The sequence below is a fragment of the Garra rufa genome, chromosome 6 (assembly GCF_049309525.1).
Source record: "Garra rufa chromosome 6, GarRuf1.0, whole genome shotgun sequence".
In the NCBI taxonomy this organism is placed as follows: domain Eukaryota; kingdom Metazoa; phylum Chordata; class Actinopteri; order Cypriniformes; family Cyprinidae; genus Garra; species Garra rufa.
The window spans coordinates 3,726,990-3,737,875 of record NC_133366.1 but is presented as its reverse complement, the minus strand read 5'-3'; the positions used below and the strand labels follow the sequence as shown (position 1 = coordinate 3,737,875).

At 37.9% G+C, this 10,886-nt stretch overlaps 2 protein-coding genes across 2 annotated transcripts; one reads left to right on the top strand and one right to left on the bottom strand.

Annotated features, from left to right (window-relative positions):
* Positions 1–451: 451 nt before the first annotated feature.
* Positions 452–3,529, bottom strand: LOC141336312 (low affinity immunoglobulin gamma Fc region receptor II-a-like). The gene is given in 7 exon segments (XM_073841882.1): positions 452–472; positions 555–669; positions 713–767; positions 1,027–1,200; positions 1,203–1,286; positions 2,879–3,112; positions 3,187–3,529. Coding segments are annotated over 7 exon segments (1,026 nt in total).
* A 1,701-nt stretch (positions 3,530–5,230) lies between these two features.
* Positions 5,231–10,613, top strand: LOC141336309 (uncharacterized; the record flags this gene model as incomplete). Its single annotated transcript, XM_073841879.1, has 12 exons — positions 5,231–5,284; positions 6,329–6,559; positions 6,686–6,761; positions 7,093–7,376; positions 7,458–7,493; positions 7,596–7,669; positions 7,757–7,834; positions 8,024–8,168; positions 9,677–9,783; positions 9,861–10,002; positions 10,099–10,225; positions 10,393–10,613. Coding segments are annotated over exons 1-12 (1,575 nt in total), but the record flags the coding sequence as incomplete, so codon positions are not given.
* Positions 10,614–10,886: the final 273 nt, after the last annotated feature.

The window sequence follows — 10,886 nt, the reverse complement described above, 5'->3', positions numbered from 1 at the left end:
AAGGACAGATAACATAGGTGAGAATCCATTAAAGAGTTTTTAATAATCTCTCACGGGAGGAGGTAGTTGTGAACACACTAAATGTAACAAGACCAGACAATGAACACAGACAGAAACAAACAGAATTGTCAAGCTAAAGAATAAAGTTAATATGCTGTGATCCAAGTCATCAGTTACTGTTATTTTGAATTTAACTCAGTCCATGGTCAAATTGATATCTAATATGCCTGTTTGCCACTTTGATCACTGTGCGTATAATATGTACACTTAACACACACATTAATGAGGACAAAATGAAGAAGTAATAATACAGATACCAACACAACAGAAGTTCACTAAACAGTTGCTATAAGAATGCAACCAACCTAAGAAGAAGCAGTATTAAGAAATGTAATAATTAACAATCTGCTTTATAATATGTAGGATCCTGAGCTTCAGGGCGGTCTGTGTTTTAACCGGATCTCTTCATATTCTAGAGAAGAAATTAACATATTCATTAATAAGTTTTCATGTTAAACATCTTTATGATAAACAGCATCAGCAGAGGGACTCACATCCAGCGTGTCGTATTCAGAACATCTGGACTTGGGGTCAAGGGTCATGTAGGTGTCCCCAGGAGACTCGAGCTGACGACACACAATGATGAGAGAATTAATACTCCCTCCAGAACTGACAGACACAGATGAGAAGATACATGAGGAGATTTACACACCGTCTTATTGGGTTGGGATCCTCTGTTTTGTTTTTCTGAAGGAGTCGCTCGTTTCCTGTGAGAGAAGAAGAAATGAACATGAACACAAACTGACTCTGAATCTTTATAACAGTACAGACACAGAGTCTCCTTCACCTTCTGATCAACAGCCCGTTGAAACCCATCAGAATCACAGACGTCAAGACAACAGCTGCAATGATTCCCACTGTGACCTTGATCAGAGATGAGCTGCGCTCTTCAGCCGTACAGACGAGAGACAGAAAAACTATTACTCATTATATACAGACAATGAGATCAACAGAGATGATTCTCACCTTTAACAGTGACTGAAACAGATGCTGATCTCTCAGATCCATATTCATTCTGAGCCTCACAATAGTAGAGTCCACTGTGACTGGAGTTAACGCTGGAGATGCTGAAACTCTGTCCAGATCCAACAGCTGAGCTTTGATTCTCCTTAAACCAGCTGAAGTTCAGAGCAGGAGGGAATCACTGCTGCAGATCAGAGTCACTGAATCTCCTTCCACTATTTCAATAGATGGATTGACAGACACTGTGGTGTTTTCTGGGGGATCTAGAAGTAAATCAACATGGTTTTATTCATTTATTTATTTATTGTCTTATTTTATATTCTCAATAAGAGCTTCTGTAGACATATGGGGGGGGGGGGGAATTGCACTGGTAATGCTGTTTGTGGAGTTTTTCAATAATCTTCTGAGGTCTTTAGATATCTAATACCTTCTTTCATCTTCAGTTGATTTCATCTAAGGCTGTGGCTGGAAGTCAGGAGTAGGTGTCAGGTGTCTTGTGTTTCTGTGTTACTTTAACACTATATAGAGTGGGACCATATGTACTCTGAGCAAAGTTGATTTAGCATATGTGGACCAAAATCTGGGCATAGATATTCATCCATATGTAGACACCATACTGCTGCATTAAGACAAGAGCAAGTTGCTGAATAATTTGTGTAATAATCTGTTTCTTTAGTTTTGCAACAAACAATTGTAATTCGACCAGAGTTTATAATTAGCTCTTGAATTTAAGTTAAGCAAGTCAGCCATTTTTTGGAAATCTTCAAACACAAAATGATTTTTAATGAGAATACATGGCTTTGAATGACTGTCAAAAGAGAAAGATGCTCTTTGTAGACGGATGGTGTAGTTACAGCGTTGACCAGCAGGGGCTCATGTGCAAAATCCCTTGGATTCACTTGCACAGAGCTTTTCTGGTTGAAGACAGTTTTATGTAACTATGTGACAAATACTCAATCCATGATATTTTTACTTAAAGGAGAACTCCGGTGTGATATTGACCTAAAGTGTATTGAATCATGATACCGAGTGTGAACGTACCTTGCATATTTCATCTCGGTTTGTGTCCAGCTGTCCGAAATCTGGGGTCAGTTTGCCGATGCTCACAACAGGTTGTCAATGAAAGTCAATCGGGCATCGAAGGAGCCATGTAAATAAATCACTGTTTTACACCATTTACGAGGCACAAAGTAGCTCCACACTTCATCGGTAGACTTCCTAGGGCCCTGACATTTAAAACGAGACATTGAGAACTCAGAAAAAGCACCGGTAGTTTATTTACAAGAAGATTTATACAGACATCTTCCACCAGGAACAGAGCAGTCGCCGCCATCTTAAATGTAGTCACGATAAATCGAGTGTGGAGCACCAATGAATTTATCAGGTTATCAACGAATCAGGTTGTAGTTTCCTTCGTGCTCGACACTCGACTTATCGTGACTACATTTAAGATGGCGGCGACTGCTCTGTTCCTGGTGGAAGATGTCTGTATAAATCTTCATGTAAATAAACTACCGGTGCTTTTTCTGAGTTCTCAATGTCTCGTTTTAAATGTCAGGGCCCTAGGAAGTCTACCGATGAAGTGTGGAGCTACTTTGTGCCTCGTAAATGGCGTAAAACAGTGATTTATTTACATGGCTCCTTCGATGCCCGATTGACTTTCATTGACAAGCTGTTGTGAGCATCGGCTAACTGACCCCAGATTTCGGACAGCTGGACACAAACCGAGATGAAATATGCAAGGTACGTTCACACTCGGTATAATGATTCAATACACTTTAGGTCAATATCACACCGGAGTTCTCCTTTAATATGTTGTTTGATTTTATTGTTCTAGTGTAAAGTATCAACTCACTCATGACAGTGATGTTGACAGCAGGAGAGGGCAGATGTTCATGTCCTCTGACGGCGCAGCTGTATCTGCCAGAATCACTGCGCTCTGACTGAAGCTGGAGTGTTTTGTTGTGGATGTTTAAAGCCTGTCCATTTTTGTACCAGATGAATCTATCCGTCATACTGCATGTCGTGTCACAGCTAAGATTGACTGTTTCTTTCTCCAGCACCAGCGGTGGTGCCTTTACCTGAAGAGCTGGAGAAAATACACCCTTATAACCATGTCCAAGAAATGAAATTATTAAAAGAAATGAAGGAGTGCTGGATTACCTGAAACTTTAAGTTGAATTCCTGGTTGACCAATCCATCTTTCGTGAAAGATTTCAGTTATTAATTTGAAACAGTATGCTCTCTCATCATTTTTAGTGACATTGTGCAGTTGGAGGATGGCAATTTTGTTTAGCCTGTCTTCAATATATTCAACCCTGTCTTTATACTCAGGATATGCCCCAGCTAGCAAAAAATATCCACACGGCTTCTTTTTGCCGCCGGCCCTAAGCTGTCGGCTATAGGTGCGTCCCGCTGGCGGGGATGAAACGTTTGCCGCCGAATACGTCATTCCCATTTCTTGCGAGATGCCGCCGGCAAAGAGCCGGCGGGCCGACTGCTTCATTTTCTATGGCGGTTGCCTCCGTCTAATGGACCGCGGCCGGCTGGCGGCAAACCGCTTTGAAATACAAGGATTTCTACTAATCGGCCAGCAGCCATGGCTATACAGCAAAATCCCCAGTGTTAATTTAACACTCAGAGTGTGGACACATATAGACACTGAAGCAGTGTTGAATTTAACGAGATAATTAGGTGATTAACAAAGTGATGATTGATCATTATTGAAGACACCTGATGTGAATAAGCAGAATCACCAAAGGAGAAAACCAACATTTTTAAGCAACCATTATAGCGGTCAGTGTTTGCATTAGTTAGGCTCTTGACCCTTAGATCTTTAATGCTAGATTTTGTTTGGATGCTGTATTTGAGTTAAAACAGCCCGACATAAGCTCATGTCATCAGGTGATGATTATGTTTTAACATATTCATTGTTTGATGTGAATCACGTAGTGTCTAATCACTTAGTTTTTTTTTTTTTTTTTTTTTGCTGCTTATTGTAATAGCCTTGACAATCCACAGAAAACCCAGCACTTCCTATACATTTTGGAAAGATTTTTTTTTTACAACCTCTTTAAAGAAAAAAAACAAAAGAAATTTTCATATCGGCACACATAGACATCAAGAACCAGCCCATGAATCTCAACAATGGTGACAAATGGCATATTCAGATAAACAGATCAACTCTGAACTCTCATCATTTATTCATGCCGCAATGCATGATGGGAGTCATGGATGAGTTCTGATTGGTTACAACACGCTTTTTGATGGTCACCGTTGTTGTGATTCTCACGCTGATTCTTCATGTCTGTGTGTCTAAACTAAATTAACTATTTTTTCACTATCAGATTATGATTTTCTTGTAGTTTGTATGGAAATCCTATGTTAAATACTCAAGTCACTATATGATGATTATGTCAAGCACAGTCAAGGCCACCTGATGACTTTTGCTCTTGGCTTGTCTGGCTGTTATAACTCAGTAATTGCAGTCAAACAAGACCTAATATTGAAGATCTAAGGGTCAAGAGCCTAACTAATGCAAACACTGACCGCTATAATGGTTGTTTAAAAATTTAGGTTTTCTCCTTTGGTGATTCTGCTTATTAACATCAGGTGTCTTCAATAATGATCAATCATCACTTTGTTAATCACCTAATTATCTCGTTAACTTCAACACTGCTTCAGTGTTAACTTTTAAAAAGCGGCTGCCGCCGGAGGTGCACCGTCAAACATGTTTGCGATTACGCCATTCTGACGCTTCTATTGCCGCCGGAGCACTATGGGATTAGATTTCTGCCACAATTCTGAGCGCTAAAGATCATATTTTGAGCGTGCAAAAGTGCGTTTTGCACGCACATGCATTGAGTTTTGTGGAGAAAATGTCCGTCTCGCAAAGAAGAAAGTATTTTGAGCACATGAAAATCAGTTTTGTATTTAAAATAAGTTTTTGTATGTGTGTCGATCTTCTCTTTTGCGTGTGCAACGTTTCACCAGCTTGCTCCCCTGATGCTTACCCTCTACGCTCTCTAAATGCCAACAGTTCGCTTGCTCAACACAACCCAGTGTTACAATGTGCCATAATTCCAGCCAATCAGAGACGAGGTAGCTAAATTCTGATTGGCTGGCTTCACAACCAATCACAACGTTCCCTGCATTACCGGCTACAGCGGATGAGACGAGAGCATGTGCTAAAAGAAGTGATGGAAAAATGGCAAACATTAATCAGGAGTGCAGTCAAGAGAATAGAACCCCACAGCACCAAGTAAGTTTTGCTGTTGATGTGTTTATTGTTCATGAATAAGTAGCTAGCTTGCTATATCTAGTTAGCAAACAAGTACTGTGATTTGATGATTATCATGTCTCTTCACTTTCATCGCATATTTTCTTTGGCACTTATGGAACATTTTGTTGTACAACTTATCATATAACTGTCTAAGATACAAATTAATATCTAAAATAGATAAACGATTAATACATTTTTGTTTTTTATTGTTCCGATTTAAATAAAAGCATTATACAGTAGTCAACATTTGAAGTGAATCAAAAAAGTTAATCAAAGTTGTCCTAAGGCAAGAACGGGTATTGTTTTGGTTTTAGGACAGCTTTGTTTTGATCCAGTTAAAATGTTGAATACTATATAAAGAAATGGACATTTTTCAATTTATTAAAAATGATATAGGGTCATCATGGAGAAATCGAGTCAGCAGCAAGAAACTTGGTCTCGCTGCTGCTCAACTCAAGGCAGGCAGAACCTGAGAGACCAGGGCCGCCAAGTTTTGAGAGACCAGGACCAAGCAACTTAACAGTGCAGGAGGAGATGGCTAGGTTCACGCTCACATTTTGTTCTGAAAGAAACATTATGAGCTCAGTCAATATTGTATTTTTAGCAAAGAGGATATATTTTAGAAGTCCCACTGAAGCTTATAAGCAATATTTCTCTCAACATTATTTAGTAAACAGGGGTTTAGTGTTTAGAAACATGGCTGGTTGCATACAAGATTTAGTCTGGTCTTACAAGTTAGTCATCTATGTTTTTCTTTAAGACTGGTTTTATTTCATTTTTTAATTCAGTTACATAAAAGCATAGATTGTTAAAGCCAAAAAGTAAGACAAATTCATTATTGGCTAACTAGTAGTTGGTCAAATTTGTATTTGAGGCACTGTCTTAATATGGATGCTTTTTAGTGTTAAGAAACATGGCTGTGCTACTACATTTTGATACTTGGTCAGACTGCAGGGCTAGGGCACACTAATGTGTATGTCCTCTAAGAACACTGACTAATTAATTTATATTTGCACTTTAAATATCCACAGATCTTTTCCAGGATATTTTAGGCCGAACATCAAGCGTGGCAAAAAGAGGAGCATAACTGTTTCTAAACTGAGCAAGCAAGCAAGCAAGACCTTCTCATTTAATTTTTACCTTCTGCCAAAAAATACATCTGTGACACCTTTGTCGAATGAGGAACTTGAACTGCTGCAAGCAGGCCTGGGAAGACGGACAGTCTCTGTTCCTGAAGATGGTGACCATTCTGAGGTACAGTTTACTGAAATGTTTGGGAACATTGTGCTGTGGGACATTAAATGCAGTGCAACAAATAATCCTGTGCTGTATCCTTCACCTCTTTTACACTGTTACCTTTCCTTTTTGCCGTTTATCAAGATCTCAAGAATCCTGAAAGAAACCTTCCCAAAGATGGAGGGCCTTTGTGGAGGGTGGCTTTTGCACAAAGCAACAGGTGTGCAGGTCTTCTGGTCTAAAGGCCTACTTACACAAAGGGAGGGTAAAGAATAGCAGAGTCCACACCACAGCTTTAATGAAAAAGGCACAGAGATACAATATCGTTGGAATCACTTTCAGAACTATTTTTTTCCAGTTGATGAATGATAAAATACTTAATGGCCAATCCCGCTGTCATAAGCTTGCAATTTTAAAGCAGCAGACGAGTGTGCACTTAGAATAAACACATTTTATTATTTTTATAGTTATCATTCTTCGTGTGAACAGGCCTTAACACTATCTTCCTGGCCAACATGTAATTTTGTATTTGTGTGTTTTTATTTTTAAAGGTGGTTGTGGTAGACGCAAGCTCATTGTAATTCCTCCAGAGGCAGAGGGATATTCTGCAAAAAACTTAAAATCTGTGTCATCAGGTGGGAAGGCCATATTCTATGTTGTGCCACTCCAAGATTCATTAGACACCTCTCCTCTGGCTCCTGACTCGCCTCACTTCTCAAAGATGCCCAAGACAACATGTTACCAATGTAGTGAGGTGATGCCTCTCCAAATGTTGGCAGTGCACATCAAAACATGCATAGGAAAATTGTCCTCGGATGATGACCGTGAGGATCAGGTAAGAACTAAAGTAAGCTGTTTTTTTTTTATGTTTTGCTAATACCATTGCATTATTAATGTATTTTCTTTAAACCTACAGATCTCTGATGTATGGGTAGTTGAGGACAAGAGCAAGGTAAACTTAGCACATCAATAGTATTAAAAGTAATTTGTTTCTATTTGGGTCAGTACTTTCATTGTTTGTAATGTACTACTTTTTTTATGGGTAACCATTCAGGTGGCTTGTCCAATTTGCTACAGAGAATTCCTGAAAGATGATATTACAATTCATGCAAGTGTCTGTGGAGAAAGGTAATTTGCATTAGTGTTTTATAATGCCTATTTATTTGTATGTCTCAATTTATGTACCAATGCCTTCTTGCATTCGGTTCAATGTAGTTTACCTACAGAGAGTTCCGTAACAACTTGTGCAGATGAAGGTTTTCCAGTCCACACCTCTGCATGTACACCAAAAAGGTAAGAGATTTTCTAAATTGTCTTGTCTTTTTTTTTCATTGGGAAAAAAAGCTAGGCTGCTAATCAGATTGTCACATGCACTAATATTACATAAGCAACCATATCTTTACTAAATCCAGATATACATCTGTTGATTCACATTTTAGAAATTTGAAACTGATCTAATATATCGTATTACATCCTTCACAGCCTTGAAGATGTTCTGACATTCCTTAAAGAGCAGGTTGACACGACAAAAGAGTTTAAGTTGTGTGTTAACAGAGAAGACCTTCCAGAAAGAGGCATTATTCAATGGAAGAGAAAGAAAACTGCATCTCCTGCCAGCCTGCTCAAGGTAGTCTATATAGGAGAGTCAGGAATTGACACTGGGGCTCTCAGAAAGGAATTTCTGACTGGTGAGTAACTTTTACTTATTTTCCTCCTTTTTGTTTTTTTATTTTTTTTAAGTTGATTATATTATGGCAATTGGCAAAAAAACTGTTTTCGCTTAAGACATGATTTCAGGCATTGAAAACCGATTCTTTGAGGGAATTGGGACCCAGGGAAAAGTCCCAAATACTCTTTAACTGACCTTGATGACGAGAATTTCAGGTGGTTACCACAGTCTACTATCCGATGTTCATTTATTTTAATGCACTGTAAAGGAGGACAGCCTTGTGTAACTTTATAATTTTAATAGTCTTTTTTCCTTTTAAAAAAACAGAATAGTTGGAGAAATATTTGCAGTCAGTATTGCACAAGGAGGGCCTGCTCCTGCGTTCCTGAGGGAATGGTGCTACAACTTTCTCTGTGCAGGAGAAGTTAACTTCAGTTGCCTGAGCAAGGAGGATGTAATGGATCTGGAATCTTATCTTCTCATCTGTAGGGTAAGCAGCTTAAAGTTCAGGGTGTGTCCAGTTTTTATTAAACATTAGTAATGTGATGAGATCTTGTGGCACAAGATCTCATGACATCCGATGTGTCTTGCAAGATCTGACTGATCTCACGAGAATGTGATGATATCCTGGCAAAACATTTTGCAGTGTTTACATTAGAGCTGCTCGATTAATCGTTTAAATATTGCGATCTCTATTCAAACACCAATGCAATCTTATTCCTGAATGACAACGATTCACATCGTGCATTTATGCTGCTGCTGATCAAGAGCAACATAAACAGTCTTTTCAACCACATAATTATATATATATATATATATATATATATATATATATATATATATATATTTAAATAACAGAAGTACTAGGATAAAAGTTTATAGTTGGGTACAAAGCCTTATTGTCTACAGTAGCGATCAAATCGAAAGTATCTTAACAGTTGTATGTATTGTCACGCTTACCCTCTTCCACCAGGAGGTGGCGACAACTGCACGTTTAAAAAGTATTTACCGTTGAATCATGTATTCAGGAGATTGCAAAAGTGAAACAAGTCTTTATTAATTGAGACACTGACTCCTTCATTGTTTGTTTTAAATTTTGTTCAAATATATTTTGTTAAAGGCTTTTTAAAAGAACCACTAGTAAATTGTTTAGATTTCTAGTCTTTTTTTTTTCTTCAGAATCATGAGAGAATCATGCAACTTTAGTTTAAATGTTTATTACTGCATATAATTTATTAAAATAGTTTAATTTTAAAAAGTACAAGTTTATATCAAAATGCACATGCATTTTGTGTTTTACAGTTGAATAAAAAAAAATTTTCCCTATATATTTTATCATCAAAAAGTTTAAAAATCTTGTCTCGTTCTCATGAAACTCTCGTGTCTCGTCTCGTGGGATAAGTGTCTCGTCACACCCCTATTAAACATGATTCTTAACCATCTCTTTGCACTGTTGAATTTTGCAGGTTGAAGATGCTGCAGATACAGAATCTCTAATGATGCTGGCTGATGACATTGTTAGTTGTGGGTACACTAGTCAGATTAAGCATGAGCTGAAGGAAAGCATAATTCGGTGAGGTGGTGGTTTGTTGTTGTTGTTTTAAAGAACCTGACATTTTATTTTAAAACATTGTCTGTTTTTCTTTAAAGGTCTATTGTCCTACACTCTACAACAAGACTGATTCCAATTTTGCAGCAACTTAAAAATGGCATGCAGTTGTATGGCCTGGTGGATCAACTGAATAAAAACTCAGAAGTATGCAAACCACTGTTTGTCCCAGGAAAGATAACAGTATGTTTAATAAATATTTGACAGTTTATTTTTTTTTATTTTATTTTAATAAGGTAACCACCAATCCTTTTTTTTTTTTTTTTTTTTTTTTTTTAGCCTGATGCAGACTTCATTATGATGAACTGTCAGCCACGATACAGTGAAAAGGGAACATCAAAAGAAGCAAGTGAGAGGAAAGTGACTAACTTCCTACAAGACTTCCTGCAAGAGCTTGAAGTAGCAGGTAAATATTCCTTTTCTATATGTTTTTGCTGCAATTTTCTTAAAGAATGACCATACATGCCTCTTTGTTCAGGAACACATAGGTTAGACTTTACTTTTATTGAATATCTAAGACAAGAATTTTGTTTGTTGTATGAGAAGGTGATGCGGCCATTGCTGATGAGGAAGGAGATGGAGTTCTGGGGGAAACACGACCCCTCTCTGTCCCAATGGTGCTCCAGTGGATGACGGGGCAGTCTCACATTCCTATCCTCCCAGATGAAAAGAGACGGTTTAAAATTACATGTAATTTTGATCATGATTGCATGGAACGACTTAATCACTCTGTATGTTATCCAATTGTTAGTGCCTGCACTTGCACAGTAACATTTCCTGTTAAACACATGAGCATGTATGAAGAGTTTAAAAGAATTATGAGTGATGCTGTTAGATATGGAGGAGGATTCTTTAAAGTTTAAAGCATGTCAGACAGGTAAACACTGAAGTTTGTTCACAGCAGTTTATTTTTAAGAACAGCACTTTAGAAAATGTTGCACTTTAGCCTGTCTCTGCACGTAATAATACAGTAATGGGTCTTCAAACTGCATTAGTTACTGTTGTTTCATGTTCTTAAATTACTAATGTTCACAGCAGTTTGTTTATTGCCAACTCTTAAGAAAATG